This window comes from Anomaloglossus baeobatrachus, chromosome 1, assembly GCF_048569485.1.
Source record: "Anomaloglossus baeobatrachus isolate aAnoBae1 chromosome 1, aAnoBae1.hap1, whole genome shotgun sequence".
NCBI lineage: Eukaryota > Metazoa > Chordata > Amphibia > Anura > Aromobatidae > Anomaloglossus > Anomaloglossus baeobatrachus.
In genome coordinates this window covers 68,362,042-68,384,339 of record NC_134353.1, presented here as the reverse complement: position 1 = coordinate 68,384,339, position 22,298 = coordinate 68,362,042, and the positions used below count along the sequence as shown (strand labels likewise).

The 22,298-nt window shown below is 43.4% G+C and overlaps 1 protein-coding gene across 2 annotated transcripts in view; it reads right to left on the bottom strand.

Moving 5' to 3' along the window:
* DOK7 (docking protein 7) overlaps positions 1 to 21,126 on the bottom strand; it is a 216,017-nt gene extending 194,891 nt beyond the window's left edge. For both annotated transcript variants that reach the window (XM_075346842.1, XM_075346843.1), the window contains exons 1-2: positions 20,961 to 21,126; positions 20,790 to 20,835 (exon numbers count right to left, since the gene is read on the bottom strand). In XM_075346842.1, the coding sequence (XP_075202957.1) occupies positions 20,790 to 20,835; positions 20,961 to 21,014 (100 nt within the window). In that variant the 5' untranslated portion in view covers positions 21,015 to 21,126. The remainder of the gene's footprint in view (positions 1 to 20,789; positions 20,836 to 20,960) is intronic.
* Between the last annotated feature and the right edge of the window lie 1,172 nt (positions 21,127 to 22,298).

The window sequence follows — 22,298 nt, the reverse complement described above, 5'->3', positions numbered from 1 at the left end:
GTTCTCTCTAAGGTCTCATTTGCTTGAGTGATTTATTGAGAAACCTAATCTTTCCCAGATAGTTCAGCCAGAAGGTGACAGTCAATGAATCCAAACTGGTGAAGTCAGAAGTGGTAGAATGAGCAAAGGGAGGACGGCCGCCTCCGTTTCATTACCTCTGTAGGTTAGAAGCCTATGGGTTCATGTGTCCTGAAATTATGAGGTTGTATAACCCAGCTTGTTATAATTAGCACTAGTGTGGAATAATCTGGTCTTGCCTAAAAGGGTTTCATATTACTAGTTCATGTTATTAGAGCACTGCGAGGGTCCTTAATAAAAGATGGTGGGCTACCGAGATATTTACTGAAAACATAACCATGTGTGTCACTAGTTCATAAGTCATTTTTGTTTTCCTTTGAATTAATTTCACCAAAATTTACACTATTGTGCCCTCTGTCTTCACATTATAGCTACAGGAGCAGTGTTGACCTCCCATTCTACATCCATAGAGACTAATATGGGGTGATTCCTCTTTTGCAACTCTTAAGGGTACTTTACATGCTGCAACATCGCTAGCGATAGCTAGCGATGTCATGCGCAATAGTACCCGCCCCCGTCGTTGGTGCGACAGTTGGTGATCGCTGCCGTAGCGAACATTATCGCTATGGCAGCGTCACACGCACATACCTTGTCAGCGACGTCGCTGTGACCGCCGAACAATCCCTCCTTCAAGGGGGAGGTGCGTTCGGCGTCATAGCAACGTCACTGCGGCGTCACTAAGCGGCCGCCCAATAGCAGAGGAGGGGCGGAGATGAGCGGCCGGAACATGCTGCCTACCTCCTTCCTTCCTCATTGCCGGTGATGCCACAGCAACGATGAACAACCAGCGGCATGCACCACCAACGATATTTTGAAAAGGAGCGACGTGACAACGATCAACGATTTTAGACGTTTTTGCGATCGTTGCACGTCGCTCTTGGTGTCACACGCTGCGATGTCTCTAACGGCCCCGGATGTGCGTCACTAACGACGTCACCCCGACAATATATCGTTAGCGATGTCGCAGCGTGTAAAGCACCCTTTACAGTGTCACGAGGGTACCACAACAGAGAGTGGTGTCCCTCCGATTTCTGGTGTCAGGAGATCACAGCACAGGTTTTCATATACATTTGCTGAGGTTACTACTGCTGGCTGTGCAGATTCTCCTGAATCCAGCGCTGCTAGGGTTAAGTAAATCTTCTGATTCCGGAAACTCTGAATGAAAGGTATGAGCAGCTGCTCTCTATTGCTAATTAGCTCTGCTGTAAAGACTTCTCTCCTAGTCCAGGTAAATTGCTGGTGATAGTTTCTGCTTTACTTGCCTCTAGAGGGAACCTGTAAGCTGAGGACAAAGAAACCATTCAGAGAATATTTGCTGTGTGAAAGTTGTGTTGTTTTTCCCTTCCTTAAGGGAACTTTACATGCAGCGCTATCACTATTGATATCGCTAGCGAGCGTACCCGCCCCCGTCGGTTGTGCGTCACGGGCAAATCGCTGCCCATGGCGCACAACATTGCTTACACCCATCACACACACTTACCTGCCTAGCGACGTCGCTGTGGCAGGCGAACTGCCTCCTTTCTAAGGGGGCGGTTTGTGCAGCGTCACAGTGGCGTCACTAAGCGGCTGCCCAATAGAAGCGGAGGGGTGGAAATGAGCAGGACGAACATCCCGCCCACCTCTTTTCTTCCTCATTGCGGGTGGCCGCAGTTAAAGTGATGTTCCTCGTTCCTGCGGTGTCACACGTAGCGATGTGTGCTGCCGCAGGAACGACTAACAACCTGCGTCCTGCAACAGCAACGATAATCAGGAAAGGAACGACGCGTCAACGATCAACGATTAGGTAATTAATTTTGATCGTTAACGGTTGTTCGTGCGTTTCACATGCAATGACGTTGCTAACGAGGCCGGATGTGCGTCATGAATTCCGTGACCCCAACGACATCTCGTTAGCGATGTCGTTGCGTGTAAAGCGGCCTTTAGTCTTTTGGGGTTTTTCCCCTCTGGTTGGTTCGTTCCTCATTATTACCTTTTGTTGTTTGGAGTGCTCTGTTTCATTGCTGCTTATTTTACCCCTGTCTGTATGATCCTCTGTGTCCTTAATCCAGAGCGAGACTAACATTCCAGCTGCCCTGTGCACTATACAGGGTTGAGTCCAGGGATAGGCACGTGATTGGCGACGGGGTGAAAGAACCCATATAGGGACATTAGGGAGTTAAGGGATCAGTCTCAGGTGAGTTTAAGAGATGATTCTGCTCCCCTTTCCGTAGCGCCAGGGCCCACCGGTGTATTGTGTATTGCGGCGCTCGCCGGGGTTACCGTGTATCTGGTGGAACCTTGGTAGTCACTGCATGACAAACAGCTTCCTCTGGAAAGGCTTTCTTCAAGATTTTGGAGGTGTCTGTGGGAACTTTATCCCCTTCATCCAGAACAGTATTTGTGAGGTCAGACACTGATATGGACGTTCTGATTCATCCCTTTAGGTGTTGGATGGGGTTGATATCTGGACTCTGTGTGGCTGAACATGTTCTTCCATCAAACTTCCCCAACCATGTCTTTATGGACCTTGTGCACTGAGTATAGTCACGGAGAACAGAAAAAGGCCTTCTCCAAACTGAAGTTAGAACTGTCCAAAACATCTTCTATGTTGAAGCATACCACTACGTAATCTGTGTTCTTTGTCTGTATGGGTCTTCATATTTTAACTGTATTTATATGTGATTTTATGCAGAAGGCCTAAGATTTCAGAAAACCTCTTTAGAAGAATAACTTTTTCCAGATTATATTGGTGACTCAACTGATCTCAGCTCTCACGTCTAATCTATATAAACGTTCTGTAGTGGATACATACAAAAGAAGAGTGCTCAAGAAAGGTAGTGTGCCCCTCGTACGGTACAGACCAAAAGTTTGGACACACCTTCTCATTCAAACAGTTTTTTTATTTTTATGACTCTGAAAATTGTAGATTCACATTGAAGGCATCAAAACTATGAATTAACACATGTGGAATGAAATACTTAACAAAAAAGTGTGAAACAACTGAAAATATGTCTTATATTCTAGGTTCTTCAAAGTAGCGAACTTTTGCTTTGATTACTGCTTTGCACACTCTTGGCATTCTCTTGATTAGCTTTAAGAGATAGTCACCGGAAATGGTTTTCACTTCACAGGTGTGCTCTGTCAGGTTTATTAAGTGGGATTTCTTGCCTTAAAAATGGGTCTGGACCATCAGTTGTGTTGTGCAGAAGTCTGGTGGATACACAGCTGATAGTCCTACTGAACAGACTGTTAGAATTTTAATTCTGGCAAAAAAAAAGCAGCTAAGTAAAGAAAAACGAGTGGCCATCATTACTTTAAGAAATGAAGGTCAGTCAGTCTGAAAAATTGGGAAAACCTTGAAAGTGTCATCAAGTGCAGTGGCAAAAACCATCAAACGCTACAAAGAAACTGGCTCACATGAGAACCGCCCCAGGAAAGGAGGACCAAGAGTCACCTCTGCTGAGGAGGATAAGTTTATCCGAGTCACCAGCCTCAGAAATCGCAGGTTAACAGCAGCTCAGATTAGTTACCAGGTCAATGCCGCACAGAGTTCTAGCAGCAGACACATCTCTAGAACAACTGTTAAGAGGAGACTTTGTGCAGCAGGCCTTCATGGTAAAATAGCGGCTAGGAAACCACTGGTAAGGACAGGCAACAAGCAGAAGAGACTTGTTTGGGCTAAAGAACACAAAGAATGGACATTAGACCAGTGGAAATCTGGGCTTTGGTCTCATGAGTCCAAATTTGAGATCTTTGGATCCAACCACCGTGTCTTTGTGCGATGCAGAAAAGGTGAACGGATGGACTCTACATGCCTGGTTCCCACCGTGAAGCATGGAGGAGGAGGTGTGATGGTGTGGGGGTGCTTTGCTCGTGACACTGGGATTTATTAAAAATTGAAGGCATACTGAACCAGCATGGCCACCACCGCATCTTGCAGCGGCATGCTATTCCATCCAGTTTGCGTTTAGTTGGACCATCATTTATTTTTCAACAGGACAATGACCCCAATCACACCTCCAGGCTGTGTAATGCGGGCTTTACACGAGAAGACTGATCGTGTGATGCATCGTCGGGGTCACGATTTTCATGACGCACATCCGGCATCGTACACGATGACGTCTCGTGTAACACCTCCTAGCGACGCAGTATCGCTCACAAATCGTGAGTCGTGTACTCGTCGCTAGGTTTCATAAAATTGTTTAATTAAAATGGCGGCAGTTGCTCATCGTTTCCGTGGCATCACACGTTGCTCCGTGTGACACCACGGGAACGGTGAACTAGCAGCTTACCTGCCTCCCGCGGCACCCGACATCTTAATGGAAGGAAGCAGCTGGGCGGGATGTTTACATCCCGCTCATCTACGCCCCCCCGCTTCTATTGGCCGGCTGCCGTGTGACGTCGCTGTGACGCCGAACGTCCCTCCCACTCCAGGAAGTGGACATTCGTCGCCCACAGCGAGGTCGTCCGGAAGATAAGTACGTGTGACGGGGGTTAAACGAGTTTGTGCGCCACGGGCAACTAATTGCCCGTGACGCAAAAACGATGGAGGCGGGTACGATCGATCGTGCTATCGCACAATCGGTCGTCTCGTGTAAAGCAGGCTTAAGGGCTATTTGACTAAGAAGGAGAGTGATGGGGTGCTACGCCAGATGACCTGGCCTCCACAGTCACCAGACCTGAACCCAATCGAGATGGTTTGGGGTGAGCTGGACCGCAGAGTGAAGGCAAAAGGGCCAACAAGTGCTAAGCATCTCTGGGAACTCCTTGAAGATTGCTGGAAGACCATTTCTGGTGACTACCTCTTGAAGCTCATCAAGAGAATGCCAAGATTGTGCAAAGCAGTAATCAAAGCAAAAGGTGGCTACTTTGAAGAACCTAGAATATAAGACATATTATCAGTTGTTTCACACTTTTTTGTTAAGTATTTCATTCCACGTGTGTTAATTCATAGTTTTCATGCCTTCAATGTGAATCTACAATTTTCAGAGTTATGAAAATAAAGAAAACTCTTTGAATGAGAAGGTGTGTCCAAACTTTTGGTCTGTACTGTATGCGGACAAAAATGATGTTCCACAGAGCACATTGTGACTCCATTTGCATCGTTATTATGGCTGGCCCCTTCAACGCTTATTCCCGAATCCCATTTGCGGTGCTTTGGACGTAAGCCACTTAACGTATGATCAAAGGTTATGTGAACATAGCCTAAAAAGCATAACAATTTCCACACCCATGAGATGCCCCCTGTAACACACAGCCAGCATCTTCTTTAAAGAGCAGCGACCGGAGCTTGCTCTGATTGATGCAGTTTAACCATTTAATAGAAATGAGGAAAGAAATATCAGCTCACGAGGTTCAGGAAAATGGGTATATTCAGGGTACGGTGCAAGAAGCCACAGACCGGCTTCTGGGAAAAGCAATAGCAATAGCAAGAAGGTAATCCAGTATCTGCAGGAAATATGTAGTTAAAATTTCACTTTCATTTCATGGTTAAAATAGCAAAAAAGTTTTGGCCAAGACTAAAGGGCCATTTACACGCTGCGACATCGCTAACGATTTATCGTCGGGGTCACGGTGTTTGTGACGCACACCCGGCGTCGTTAGCGACATCGCAGCGTGTGACACATACGAGCGACCTTCAACGATCGCAAAAGCGGTAAATATCGTTGGTTTTGGAGAGGTCGTTCATTTACCAAAAATTGTTGTATGTGCAGTAATGAATTTGTTTGTCGTTCCTGCGGCAGCACACATCGCTATGTGTGACACCGCAGGAACGAGGAACATCTCCTTACCTGTGGCAGCCGGCAATGAGGAAGGAAGGAGGTGGGCGGGATATTCGTCCCACTCATCTCCACCCCTCCGCTTCTATTGGGCGGCGGTTCAGTGACGTCGTCATAACGCCGAACGAACCGCCCCCTTAGAAAGGAGGCGGTTCGCCGGTCACAGCGACGTCCCTAGGCAGGTAAGTATGTGTGACTGTTCCTAGCAATATTGTGCGCCACGGGCAGCGATTTGCTCGTGACGCACAACCGACGGGGGCAGGTACGCTCGCTAGCGAGATCGCAGCGTGTAAAGTACCCTTTAGAGCCATGCTCGAAACGGGTAGACCATTCGTCTACTCATTATGCTTCATGTTTTTATAATCTTTTTTACTATTTTAATCTATTATATAAAGCTCAGTGTATGTATGTATGTGTGTATGTCCGCTAAAGGAATCCACACCGTAGCATTTACAATCACGAAATTTTGCACAGACGCCCCGTATGACCCAGGGAACGTCGCAGACTATGTTTTGACAGAAAAATTTAACCCCGTGCTTTACAGTTAGTCTCTAAAATCCTGCCGCCATTAAACTGAATGGAGGTGGGAGCTATAGGTTATTAATAGCAACTGTCAGTGGTTGGTATAGGAACAAAATAAACTGTTAGTTGAAGCTTATGCGTGAGGTTATATGATGTCGGTGGAGAGATGGATAGAGAGACAAAAAAAAACAGACAGACAGAGACACAGACAGAGACAGACAAGGAAAGAGACAGCCGGGGAAAGAGACAGCTGTGGAAAGAGACAGCTGTGGAAAGAGACAGCCGGGGAAAGAGACAGCCGGGGAAAGAGAACCCCGGGAAAAGAGACAGCTGGGGAAAGAGACAGACGGGGAAAGAGTCAGACCAAGACAGACAGAAAAGAGATAGACCAAGACAGACAGAAAAGAGACAGACCAAGACAGACGGAAAAGGGACAGACCAAGACAGACGGAAAAGAGATAGACGGGGAAAGAGACAGACACAGAGATGGAGACAGATAGACTGATACAAATACAGACAGAGATAAAAATAATCAGACAGAGACAGACACAGACAGACAAGGAAAGAGACAGACAGAGAGACAGACAGGGAAAGAGAGAGATAGAGACAGAGACAGATGGGCAAAGAGACAGATGGGCAAAGAGACAGCCCTGGAAGGAGACAGCCCTGGAAGGAGACAGCCCTGGAAGGAGACAGACAGATAGAGAGAGACAGACAGACACAGAGAAAGAGAGAGACACAGAGATAGAGACACAGAGATAGAAAGAGACAGAGAGACTGATACAGAGACAGACAAAGAAACTGATACAGACAGAGACAGACACACAGAGACAGACAGACATAGACAGACAGAAACTCGAAGAGAGATAGTTACTATCTCGGGCAACGCCCAGGTACTACAGCTAGTATTATAGTATAAAGAACAAGCGATCAAATGATTGAAGGTTCAATTCCCCTAAGAAGACTAAAAAAAAGAAAAAGAAAAAACAAATCCAAACCTCCCAAATATTATTTTGTTAATAATAAAGTAATACAAAATAAATAAACATAAGGTATCACTATGTCCGTCAAAGCCCGATCTATCGAAATATAAAATTAATTGACAGGTGTAAAAAAAACCTGATTTGTGAACACCCTAAAAAATGCAATAAAAAGACCAAAAACACTATATCTACCCCAAAATGCTATTAGTAAAAACATCAGGTCACTTTGCAGAAAACGAGTTCTCAGACAATTCCATTTACGAAAATAAATACATAAATAAAGGTTTTACAAAAATGGCGACAAAAAACAAATATTTTTTTTTACAAATTTATTTTTTTCATGAATGGAAAAAAAAGATTATACATTTTTGGTATCACCATAAACATACTGAGCTGGAAAAATATGTTACCAGGATATTTTTTGACCGAACGCCAAAAACAATGGTGCAATTGTGTTTTTATCGCCATTTAACGGCACTTGGACTTTTATTCACTTTTTGACCACTATATTATATGACAAAATATACGGTATTATTCAAAATCACAACTTGTCCTGCAAAAAAAAATGCCTTGAAAAGAAAGAAGAGAATAAAATTTCTCCATCTTCTCCATTCTATGAATCTGCAGAAATTGTACTGCCCTCAGATGTCATCCTAATGCAGTCTGTTACACACACACCCATTGACTTGAATAGTTGAGTGCCGTATGATTTACGCTGTCAATCGCAGAATTCTGCAATGAGTTTCTCATGCCAAATTGGCATGAGAATAAAATGCATTGATCGACATGGCCCCATAGTGTAACATTGATCCGAGTGTGAATTATACAATCATGTGAATGCAGCCTTATACAGAGACTATAAAAGACAAGAAGTGCAAAATTGTTAATAAAACCCGATTGCAAAAATGTGTGGTTCCCCCCATTTTTGATAAGCAAAGGTAAACCAGAGAGTTGGCGGCTGATATTATCAGACTGGGAAGGTCCATGGTTATTTTGCCTTTCCTAGCCTAAAAATCGAAAAATAGTAGCCCACAGCCAGAGAAGGGGAGAATCAAATGAGATGTTCCAATTCTGGTGCATTGTCTGGCTATTTCTGATTGCCTGGTGCTGTGCAATTGGGGTAATGGTTTTTGAGGTTGATGTAAGCTGTGGAGTGTCCAAAAACACAGCTGACATCAAACTCTGGTGTTAGTAATGGAGAGGTGTCTATCAGATACCCCGTTACAAACCTACTAATAATAGTAAAAAAACCTGCTTGGTTTTTTAATAAAATGGTGAATGAGAGGCAGAAGTGTCAGGTAGTGCTTATTTTAATAAAGTATTTTGTGTGTGTGTCTTTTTTATTACTGGGTTACTAATGGGGGTATCTGATAGACACCTCTCCATTACTAACCCCTGGGCTTTATGCCAGCTGATATTACACAACTGGCATCAACCCCAATTACCAATACCCCTTTTGCCACCTAACCGGAGTAATCTGGAAGAGCCGAGGCGAAGCGCCAAAATTGGGGAATCTTGTGATTTTCCATGTTTAGTGCACCTGTGGGCTTGTATTCTTAGGCTGGGAAGAGCCCAGTAACCAAGGACCTTTCAAGCCTGAAAACATCAGCTCACAGCTGTTTGCTTTACCTTTGCTGGTTATCAAAAATATATATTTTTTAATTTTATTTATTTGACGATATACAAAGCTCTACAAGTTATCCAACCATCTCTCTATCTCTCTATCTATCTATCTCTCTATCTACTGTATCTATCTATCTAATATACAGTGCCCGCAAGTAGTATTCAACCCCCTGCAGATTTAGCAGGTTTGATAAGATGCAAATAAGTTAGAGCCTGCAAACTTCAAACAAGAGCAGGATTTATTAACAGATGCATAAATCTTACAAACCAACAAGTTATGTTGCTCAGTTAAATTTTAATACATTTTCAACATAAAAGTGTGGGTCAATTATTATTCAACCCCTAGGTTTAATATTTTGTGGAATAACCCTTGTTTGCAATTACAGCTAATAATCGTCTTTTATAAGACCTGATCAGGCCGGCACAGGTCTCTGGAGTTATCTTGGCCCACTCCTCCATGCAGATCTTCTCCAAGTTATCTAGGGTCTTTGGGTGTCTCATGTGGACTTTAATCTTGAGCTCCTTCCACAAGTTTTCAATTGGGTTAAGGTTAGGAGACTGACTAGGCCACTGCAACACCTTGATTTTTTCCCTCTTGAACCAGGCCTTGGTTTTCTTGGCTGTGTGCTTTGGGTCGTTGTCTTGTTGGAAGATGAAATGACGACCCATCTTAAGATCCTTGATGGAGGAGCGGAGGTTATTGGCCAAAATCTCCAGGTAGGCCGTGCTATCCATCTTCCCATGGATGCGGACAAGATGGCCAGGCCCCTTGGCTGAGAAACAGCCCCACAGCATGCTGCTGCCACCACCATGCTTGACTGTAGGGATGGTATTATTGGGGTCGTATGCAGTGCCATCCAGTCTCCAAACGTCACGTGTGTGGTTGGGACCAAAGATCTCGATCTTGGTCTCATCAGACCAGAGAACCTTGAACCAGTCTGTCTCAGAATCCTCCAAGTGATCATGAGCAAACTGTAGACGAGCCTTGACATGACGCTTTGAAAGTAAAGGTACCTTACTGGCTCGTCTGGAACGGAGACCATTGCGGTGGAGTACGTTACTTATGGTATTGACTGAAACCAATGTCCCCACTCCCATGAGATCTTCCCGGAGCTCCTTCCTTTTTGTCCTTGGGTTAGCCTTGACTCTTCGGACAAGCCTGGCCTCGGCAAGGGTGGAAACTTTCAAAGGCTGTCCAGGCCGTGGAAGGCTAACAGTAGTTCCATAAGCCTTCCACTTCCGGATGATGCTCCCAACAGTGGAGACAGGTAGGCCCAACTCCTTGGAAAGGGTTTTGTACCCCTTGCCAGCCTTGTGACCCTCCACGATCTTGTCTCTGATGGCCTTGGAATGCTCCTTTGTCTTTCCCATGTTGACCAAGTATGAGTGCTGTTCACAAGTTTGGGGAGGGTCTTAATTAGTCAGAAAAGGCTGGAAAAAGAGATAATTAATCCAAACATGTGAAGCTCATTGTTCTTTGTGCCTTAAATACTTCTTAATACTTTAGGAGAACCAAACAGAATTCTGGTGGTTTGAGGGGTTGAATAATAAATGACCCTCTGAATAAACTTTTAACAATTTAAAAAAAAAAAAATAAAAAAAAGAAATAACATTCTTTTTTGCTGCAGTGCATTTCACACTTCCAGGCTGATCTACAGTCCAAATGTCACAATGCCAAGTTAATTCCGAATGTGTAAACCTGCTAAATCTGCAGGGGCTTGAATACTACTTGTAGGCACTGTATATACATATATGTAACTATATATATATTCATCTATAGTATCTATCATCTATATTTGCACTGCACATCATGCAATGCTGTTTTTTTCTAGTATGTGTCACATGGATGGCACATGGCTAGTATACTGATGACACACACACAAATGGATACACAGATGGTAAAAGCGAACCAAGCCACACATACATTTTTTTATGCGCACCTGTGAAAGGAGCATTAAGGCCACTTTACATGCATTGACATCGCTAGCGATGTCGCTGCCGATCGCACCCGTCGGTTGTGCATCACGAGCAAATCGCTGCCCGTGGCGCACAATATTGTTAGTCCCCGTCACACATACTTACCTGCCTAGTGACGTCGCTGTGGCTGGCGACCTGCCTCCTTTCTAAGGAGGTGGTTCGTGTGGCGTCACAGCGACGTCACACGGCAGCCGTCCCATAGAAGCGGAGGGGCGGAGAGCAGCCGAAAGAAAGACACGCCCACCTCATTGCCGGAGGACGCAGATACGGTGTTGTTCCTGGGGTGTTACACGTAGCGACGTGTGCTGCCTCAGGAACGACAAACAACCTTCGTCCTGCAGCAGCAACGATATTTGGGATTAGAACGATGTGTCAATGATCAACGATTAGGTGAGTAATTTTGATCATTAGCGGTCGTTCGTATGTTTCACATGCAACAACGTTGCTAACGAGGCCGGATGTGCATCACAAATTCCGTGACCCCAACGACATCTCGTTAGCTTTGTCTTTGCGTGTAAAGCCCCCTTAAAGCACTTTTCAAATCCATGGAAGAACAATCCATGGTAGCTCAGATTTCCAATTGATTTGTGGGTGGTGAAATATGCACTACTAGGACAACCCATTCTGATTCCACTTGTTTCCCCCAGTTAAAATAAAAGAACCTGTACTCACCTCCCGTCAGTAATTGTGGTTCAGGGCTCATGTGACATTGTGAAGTCACTCGAGCCCCACGTCCAATCACCATCGACGTCTCTCGCTTCACCTTCGGACCAAATGAGCAATCAACAGGAGGTGAGCTGCAGACGCATCATCACTTCCTGATGGTAAACTTATTTGTCCTGAAGTCGGGGAGACAGATTGAATGCAGGGCTCGAGTGACGTCACAATGTCACATGAGCCCCGAACCACAATTACCGACAGCGCTGGAACGGCACCAGAACGTGAGGTGAGTACAGGGTCTATTAATTTAACTGGGGGAAACAACTGAAATCAGAAGGGGCTGTCCTAGTAGTGGAAAACACTTTTAATCTTTTCTTATTGTAAAAATAGGACAGGAGGGAAACAGTCTGCTTTATAGCAGATAGTGACCACTTTTCATTCACATAGTTGCATGCAGCCAAAAGGTAGTCACCCAGACAGGAAGTCACTACTGGTAAAAAATACTAAAGTACAACATGGCAATGAAAGTGATAATAAGTAACCGCACACACGCCTGATCTGCAGTTTTGCTCCTTGCGTAATGACTTCATATCAGATTCCCCATATTCTTGCTCTAGTTTTGGTTCTCATTATCATCACCCCATATTCTGCCTACATAACAGTACCAGATTACTTCTAATGGAAACCTCTGTAGTACCGTCTCTGAACCTGTCAGCTATTTATTTCAGGAAGATGATTAAATATCGGGAACCATGTCTACTTCGTGTTCAGACCTCCAGAACATGATACTAGCAGCCCAGGATTTCTAATAATTATTACAGATGAGCATCAAATCCCTAGAAATAAGGAAAGACGGATTTCAGGTTGGTTCCTTGAACGGTTTTCAGAAGGGTGGAATTAATGGCATGCAGCTTCTCCGTACCGAGGGTTCAGCGGTAAGACTTGTCACTTGTATTATCAAAGATTGACAGACGGAATGTATTTTTATCTCCAAGGTAATCACATAGTACAAGAAATAGTAAGAAAATGAGAACGAGATAGACAGAGGCTAAATGATTAATAGTAAGGGTTAGGGATTATAGACGATATATAAAAATATCCCTAAATTTGACATAACCTAAATATAGGGTCTCTCCCTCTCTCTAAAAGACCCAACATGTCAGTGCTTAACAAGCAGAAGATGCTAATGCCTGCTTTACACGAGACGACCGATTGTGCGATTTCACGATCGATCGTACCCGCCCCCGTCGTTTGTGCGTCACGGGCAAATCGCTGCCCGTGTCGCACAAAGTCGTGAAACCCCCATCACACTTACTTACCTGCTGAGTGACGTCGCTGTGGGTGGCGAACATCCTCTTCCTCAAGGGGGAGGGACGTTCGGCGTCACAGCGACGTCACACAGCCGCCGGCCAATAGAAGCGGAGGGGCGGAGATGAGCGGGACATAAACATCCTGCCCACCTCCTTCCTTCTGCATAGCTGGCGGGTGCCGTGGGACGCAGGTAAGCTGTGTTCATCGTTCCTGGGGTGTCACACGGAGTGATCTGTGCTTCCCCGGGTACGATGAACAACCGGCGCCATTTTAAATAAACAATATTTTGAAACTGAGCGACGAGTACACGACTCACGATTTGTGAGCGATACTGCATCGCTTGGAGGTGTTACACGAGACGACATCGTGAACGATGCCGGATGTGCGTCACGAAAACCGTGACCCCGACAATGCATCGCACGATAGCATGTCTCGTGTAAAGCACCCTTAACTTAAATGAGTACTGGTTAATTCTTCATTTCCACAGTCCCCAAAAGCACTTAGGGCTTATTTCCCTCTTAATGGGACCTGAACCTATCCCTGCCCTGAGGGTCAGTGCCACAGTCCCAGACACTGCCCTGGGAGTGGCATCTGGGGTCTACTGGCAGCTAAGCCCATCATCACCATATGAGGCTCTGGCGTATACCCAGTAGGCACTTAATTACGCTTAGAGTCGCTGTCCTTAATACAGGCTCAGAACCTGAGCTTATATCTTTCCCACAGATTATCATCTACCTCTAACAGTAGCAAGCGGAGCTGCTGTTAACCACTGAAATGCTACTGTCAATCACTTTTAAGCGAGTACAAATCATGGGACAATATCGGGGTGCCAATGATTTGGCTTGCTGAAGGCCTCTATGACTGCTATGGCAAAGCGCATGTGAAAACCAGCCTCTGGCTGGTGTTCATAAGAGACTGTGATTTTTATAGCATATACAGTGTAACTGATGGGGACTAAAATGCATAGTAAAAAAAAAGTTTTGAAAAATATGAAAATTCGAATCATGCCATAAGAAAAAAAAATAAAAAAACCCATATCTATTATCCCTTTGTCCGTAAAAGGCTAATCCATCATAATATAATAATAATTGTGGCAAAAAAATGCAATAAGCAGCGTTCAAAAATGTTGCACTTGCCCAAAAAAAGGTATCAATAAAAACGTCAGCTCACAATGCAAAAATTAAAATGTTGCAGGTCTCGAAATATGGGAACAGAAGAGAAAATTTATTTTTTTTACAAATTTTTTTGGTATCAATTTTTTGGGTATTTTTTTTGGGCTGTATTAACCTGACAAATCATACTGCCAGGTCATGTTTACAGTGCAATGAACGCTGTAAAAACTAAACCCAAATTCCTTTTTTTCGTGCCATTTGACCCAATTTGAAATTTGTTTCCCGATTTTTTTGGTACATGAATTGGTAAAAATTAACGGTACCATTTAAAATTTAAACTTGTCCCACAAAAAAAACACAATTGAACAGAAAAATAAAAAATATTCTGGCTCCTGGAGGAAGACCAGGGACATGGGAAGGTGCAATAAAGAAAATTAAAAATCATATGTATGAGTATTAAAGAGCTATTCTGATCATGGCTGTTCAAAGTAAGTACACCAGCTTCAGAGGTATACATCTATAGTATACAGTATGCTTCCGTACGTAAACCTTAGCATAAATCCAGACACAATGAACTGTGATTGTGCTATCAAAATGGCAATAACAGCACCCTGCTGCATCAGTACATAGAGTATATTTGATTTTAGCAGAAGGTGCAGATCAATAGATTTTCATAAGCACACCAGCTTCATCAGGTCTAAGCAATCTATTTAACAATGCATCATTTCCAAGCTGATAGTTTCACTTTAATATCACTTTTGGCATGAATACATGACAAACAGGGCAAATGCTGCATATATGGAGCACTTAAAGGGGTTTTCCTACTAACAGAGTTCAATTGAATAAATAGATGTTGGAATAATTATAATTTCCACAATTGAATGCGTTTAAAAAAAGATGTTCCTGCGCTGATAATCTTTTATACTGTATATGTAAAAAAACAAGCCCTATCATGAGTCTACCTATAGCCTTCAAAATTAGATGAAGCACACCTAAAATACTCTATAAAATCTGGTATTGTAGTCATATTGACCTGAGAAATAAAGCCACCTAATCCCTTATACCCCAAAGTGAACGGCGGAAAAAAATAAATAAATAAAGCCAATTCTTCAACTGCTGTTGATTTGATCATTTTGCCTCCCAAAGATCACAATATGGCACAGCTCACATTTATCCTGCACTCTGCGCTGAGTGCTTAAACCGAGGTTTACATGTAAATCTCAGAAAAACGTGATTCAGACAAAATTACTGACCAAAATATTATTGTAAAGTGAGTTACTTTGAACTCCCATCTGGCCTGTGATCCAGCAGTGTCCCTCTTTTTATGAGTCTTTTTAGGCATGCACAACAGTGCGGTCAACAACAGTTTTGTGCACCTTTACAAAGAAGGACACTGGTGAACTGAGGCCAAACTGAGTCCGGAGTAACTGCTGCCTCATTAGTGAATGGATCCATTGGAGTTTCACCTGATTCATATATTTCGAAGATGTCGATGGAAACCCTATGCTCAGCATAGTGCACAGAATAAATGTGAATTATTCCAAACTGTTCTATACCCTAAGTTGCTACCAATAGCATTCAAATCAACCCACAGAAAAACAAGTCTCCACTTAGGTCTGTCATCTGTTAACAGATATATAGGGGGCTTCTATGTTACTGGTAGCACAAAGGCTCTGGAAAACCAAAATCTGCGCTTCCAAATACAAATGCTCCTTCCTTTTCAAGCCCCACAATGTGCCTAAATCACAGTTAATGTCCACATGTTTGTTTGACACTACAATGTACTCGGCACTACAAAGGCTTATTTGCCATTTTTAATTCTCCAACATTCACTGTGTTTGACTCCATGGGTGTTTTCCAGAGGCAAATCATCACTATACCTGTAGATTAATTGCAGAGGGGTGTAATTTCCAAAATGGAGTCACTTGAGGGGGTTTCTGCTTTTTTGTGGTACTTAGAAGCTCTGCAAATGGAGTCCACAAACAATTCTAGGAATATCTGTGATCCAAAAGTAAAATGGCGCTGTTGCCTTCCGGTGCCCCGATGTGTGGCCAAACAGTACTGTACTGTCATATGTGGGGTATTGCCACGTTCAGGAGAAATTGTGTAACAAATTACGGACCTGTTTTATCTATATCCCTTGTAAAAATTGAAAATCTTGGGTGAAAACAACATTTTAGTGGTAAAAAAGTAATTATTTTTTCTTGACCACTCAATTGTATAACATTTTGGGACACACCTGTAGTGTCAATATGCTCACTGTACCACAATATAATTTAATTGAGGGGTGCAGTTTGTAAACTGGTGTCACTTGTGGGGGACTTGTGCTGTTTTGGCACCTTAGGGGCTCTGCCAATGAATCAGACACACACAAACCACTCCAACATGGCGCTACTGCCCTACTTGACTTTGTACTGTGCTTAAAAAGTAGTTTTTGACCACACATGGGGTATTGGCGTACTCAGGAGAGATTGGATAACAAATTTTACAATCCATTATCTCCTGTTACCTTATTGAAAATATAAAGCCAAATGGAGCGAAAAGAACATTTTAGTGGAAAAAAATAGTAATTTTGAATTTTCCCAGCCCAATATTAAACAATTTTCTGAATCACCTGAGGGCTAACATTGCTGAGACACTACAGAATGCTGAGCCTTATATAACTGCGCCCATGCCACTGTTGTTCAGCTTTCTGTGTACATTGTATATTGAAACAAAGATGCTAATAATAGTGGGGATGTGCTAGGACTAGGAGGCAGTCCTATAGTGATAATCTCCTGCTGATAAAGCCCTGATGTTATTGAAATAAAAACACATAGCATAGTAGGTGACCCATTCCTTTAATCAGGCTCTCAGATTACATACTGCTCACAGATTCCCTTTATTAAAGAGGAACTTTCACCAGCTTGAGCATTATAATCTGTTCACATCATTAAATAGTGGTTGCAGAGCTGAAAAAAAATGTATTTTGTATTTCTGAATTTCTACTCTCCATTACAGAGATATTAGCTTGTAAAGTTTAGGTTATAATTTATGCTAAGTCCAAGAGGGAATGTGACGCCCCTGGACTATCAGGTCGTCACAGGGTACTGCACAAACTGGCCTTCCACCTCCCTCTTGGTTCTGGGTCCCTATCTTAGTAGTGTTGCCTCCAACAGCAAATCAAATCTTAGATACACCCTGCACCACACCCACCAGGCACACCAGTGGATGGCTTGAGTGGAATAGAGTCGCCCACCTGGGGGATCAGGGAGGGGAGGTGAAGAGTGTAGTGAGTGAAAAGTGACAGTAGAGAGAGGAAGTCGGGAGCGGTGCCTCCTGGAGAAGTTATCTAGGTTGCAGACGGTGGTCTGGGCCTAGAGGAGTCGGACCCCCGGTCGCAGGGGATTGTGGCGAGCTGTCTGGAACTGTCAAGGAGGACAGCCAACAGACTAGCACTGTCACCGGTCTGGGACCAAAGGCACGACGGGGTACACAGACCCTAGGTCAGGGAGTAGCTTCAGGCAACCCGACAATTCACCTGAGAATGGAGCCTTTATGATTTGTTCCCACCCACTCCAGAATCGAGGCACTAGCGCAACGAGAGGGATAGGACTTTCCAACCCAAAATGATCCAGAAAATCCCAAGCGTAAGTCCTGAGAGCTAGTTCCATGCTACCGGGCCATCAAGTTGAAGTTAAACTTAGTGCCAGGAGGCAGGTCACGGATCACCAGGCAACACCATAGGGGACGGGACCCGGATGAGCTCCCCTCAGCGGCAGCGGTACTTAGAGACTTGGTTTACCCAGTTGTCAGCGTCTGCTTATGAACTAAGTGAGTACGAGAGTGACCCCTGCATCCCACTGCAGCATCACCTTCCCACACCGAGTCCCGGGGCATCCCTCCTACCCGTGGAGGGCTCCGACACCTTGCTGCCCCACTTCATCGCCCCGGGTACTCCCAAAGGCAGCGGCGGTACTCCTAAATTACCATACACCACGGGTGGTGTCACAAACTATACATCAAATCCCCTTTAAATACCCCCTTTTATTTGACTTGCCGCACGACCACGGGTCCGCAGACCCTCGAGCCACAGCGAACCCGGATCCGAGCAGCTCGGCTGCTCCCACGGGGGCGGCACAGGAACAACCAGAGATTTTTCTTTGGGGGTGTGTACTTCTTCCCCTGTGTGACATTGACCAACCATAAGCAGGCAACAACATGCAGGGGAAAAAAGTACATTCATAAAAGCTTAGACTAAAATTCTTAATGTGAGACATGTAATGACAAAGTCTGATTTTTTTTTGTGTCACATGTAATGACACAAGTCTGATCTATTTGTCTCACTGCAAAGTTATGTGTGATTATAAGGTGCCAGGAGCAAAGCAGAGATGAGTTAAAAACTCTTTTCTGCTTTCACATCTTGGCAGTCAGTGTGTGGGGAGAGCAGTACAGCAAAGCCAAGCTTGTGTGAGAATACAATATATTTTTCTATAACTAAGCTTTTTATATATATATATATATATATATATATATATATATATATATATATATATATATATATAAAAGTAACAAGAGATTGTAAGCATGTTATGCCAAGGTCAGCAGCTGAAGCCTGATATAAAGGAACGGAATGCAGATGTTGATAACAAAGACTGGCTATCTGTGCAAGTCCAAATTTATGGCTGAGGTGCTACATGCCAAAAACACTGCAAGATATGGAGTTGGAACACAGGTGGGTTGGAGGGGAAGGCCCAAAAAATGATCAAACATCACAGGTATTCTGCATTGGCTTTAATATAGCCAATGGCATACTTAGACATTTTACTAAAAGATTAACCCATTACTGCTCTATAAAAGGCTTGTAAAAAAATAAAGCACTGACATGGGCACCTTCACTGAGAAGAAATTCATCTGTGTTGTTTGGATTTCTCCGCCGGCACTCAGTGACTATTAATCAAAGATTTCAGCAGACATTCACTGTTAAGAGGGAGATTTCCAAAACTATGGAATTTCTCCTTGATACATCGACTAATTCAAAACACCTCTGCATCTGCAAGTCTCCTCTCACAATGCTGTCCGCTTAGCTCTACAGCCTCTCCTCCCCAATAACTGCATGAGATGAAACCTGAAAGGTGTAATTTGTTTTTACTTTACTCACAGCACTTGTAAACACTAGGCAGTTAGCTCAGTGAGGAGAGCCAAACTGTCTGTCATCACATGTCTCACACATGAAAAAACCTGTTCTAAATTATTGCGTGGGGGTGTGTTCTTTCTTCCCCAGTGTTTGGCTACTTGCTTATAATTGGTCAATGCCATACAGGGGAAGAAGTACAACATACGTTTAAGTATTATTAAACCAAATTATAACCTAAACTTTAAAAGGGAATAAATTTCCAACAGAGAGGAGATATTAAAGAATACAAACTGTTTTATTCAGTTCTTCAGCCACTTATTAAAGAATATGAATTATGTTTTGCTTAGCTCTGCAGCTACTATTTCATGGTGTAGTCTGTTAATATTCTCAAACTGGTAAAAGGTCCACTTTGAGGTACCATAAACTCCAAAACAACAATACTTCTGTACACAAAATCCTTATCCACCAGTCTGGAACACGATACTAAGATGGCATGATGACATCATGGAACATGACACTATCATGACCGGCTGAGGATCAAAAGCTGCAGTGGAGTGTAAAATAAAGTTGTCCACTGGCAAAATTTGGGAAAGTACCTTGGGTCCAAGGTTGGAACCACTAGAGTACCAGAGGATCTTCTAAGGGGGCAGAATTTATGACGTGATAACGGGTCCCAAACGTCCAGCAGAAGACAACTTCAGATAAGTAGCCAATAGTAAGAGGATTTGATAATGTAGACGTTTTTATACAGATTAATAAAAATAATTACCTATTCTGGGCCATAGAAACAGTCTATTATTGACTGAACTCTGTTATCTACATATAAAGGTAAGGGATCTTTTGGTCCTCAGTTTACGTCCAGTTGGCTAAAGGTTGAATTCAATTAATACTAAACCACTCACCTTTACCAATGTTAGAAAAAAATCATTTAAACTAAGTTAATAATTTTTGAAAAACATTATTTCCAAAAATATTTTTGAAGTTTAATTCAATTTTTAAATTTTTTTTTTTTTTACACAATTTCTATGCAATACTTCAAAACGAAGAAACATTGGAAGTCCCAGTTTTCTGTCATAACGTTTCAGGTTGCTGCGAAACATGAGACCTTCTGCAGAGTTTTAATGTCGTCTCACCCTTTTCGGATGACTCGCTCACACGCTAGGCAGCGTTCTGTATCCTCTTTCTATTTTTGTAAATGCAATGTGCTTTGAAGTAACAAACCCTTCTCTGTACCCATTGATATATATGAAAGGAAGGCCTCCAAACGCGAATCTCGACTATTAGCCTAAATCATTCCTCCACTGAAGTCTATGACGATGCAGAGAAAATTGTTAAAAGAAATTATAATAGGTCAAAAAAAATTGCATAAAAAAAGAAATCCACGTGTAAGAGGTAGAATACATTGAATGCAAAGAAAAGCAAAATCTTAAAAATAAAGTAGGATTGTTAAGGTTTTTCCAATGATTGAGACACCAGGTCAAACAACGTTGTCTGAAAAGCAGTTACCCCTTTCCTACTTGGAAGAAACCTTCTAAAAATTGTGCCCATCTTTGAGGGTCTACATGAAATTACATTTAAGGTCTACATTAATCATTACAGTATTGTCTAAAAGTTAAACAATATAGAAAAGCTTAAATAAGTACCGTACCTGCAACAGGGGAAGGTTTTCGAAGAAGCACCCACCTATTCTTCCACTGAAAGCAGAAAAGAACAGGAAAAGATTAGGAAAAAAATCGTATGAAGGACCGTTAAAAATTCCCGAACACAATATTTCCTGGAAATTGAAGGCAACGGTGGAAAAAATGTCCATTTCGCTGACCTTTTTTCCATCTCTCAATCTGACTTGACCCTCCACCACAATCGAATCCGTCATCTTCAGTCATGGTTCCAAACAGCTGCTACCTCCTCTCTCCCCTCTCTCTTTCTGAGCGTACTTAAGCTGAAGGGTCACTTTCAAAATAGCTTTAATAGCTCTGCCTGGCAGGAGACAGAGAGACAGGGAAAGTTGCATTTTGTGACACTCACGCAGCCTACTGCTGAGCAAATGGCCACTAACTTCTCCAGCCGCCTCCCACCGGCTCTTACTAAGTCTCTCAACCCACACACATGGGCAAGGGGATTTAACAGCTGTCCATATCCTTTTTTTTTCCTTTCGCCTCTTTAAGGACGGAAATTATGAAAGAATGCCATGTCTCTAAGTTTGTGTTCAGAATAGAAGAATTTACTCTGTAGAAGATATAAGTGGGCCGGTATGGCTGTTCAGACACGCAGGCAGTAATCCTACTTATTATCTCTTTATCTGATGGCTTATGGATGAAGGAGGAGATGTGGGCTGAAAATTTCCAAAAAATCCCATGCCTAACAAGGCATTGGTTACATAATTCACAAACCTGGATAGTATGCAATATAGATCATTGGTTCTTTTGCTGGAAAAAAAGTGTATGCCTTAGGTATGAAAAGTGAGGTCTGATTGATGAGCCCCCCATTAATCCCAAGAATGGAGGAACCAAAATACCTTTTGTGACTGAAGCAGTAGTGAGCATGTGCGACCACCACTTCTGTAGACAGTGAATGAAACAGTGGTCGCACATGCTCACTACCATACCATTCGCACAGGTTAATTTGGATGCTCCATTTTTGGTGCAGGTCCCAGCAGTCAGTGATCATACATGTATCCCTGAATAGAGATGAGCAAATCCGAGGTTCAGTGTTCGCACCGAACACAGACTTTACAAAAAAAAACTGTTCGTGTTCGGAGATCGGGTGCTTCACATATGCAAACCACTTGCGCGAGTATCACTGTGCTCAGGTACGGTCAGTGCTCAGCCCAGTGCACGTCACTTGCAGTGTTTGATCGGCTCACACTGAAGATAACAACAGCGTGATCAAATGTTGTCTGCACTTGAAGGGGGGAGTCGGGTGATGGCTGGCACAGTTCCACTCTCCTTCCTCAATCTGGTGTTGTGCATGTGTTCCACCCCGGTCGGGGGGTGCGGCATTCACATGTGTCTTCAGCGGCTGGCCCGCCACCCTGTCACCGGTCACCGTCATAATGTAAGGGGGTGACAGGAGCCAGGTAGAAAGAATGGTTTGGGTAGAGTTACACAGCTCACCACTAGAGGGCACAGGGTCCCCATAGTTTGTTGCAGGAGGGGGA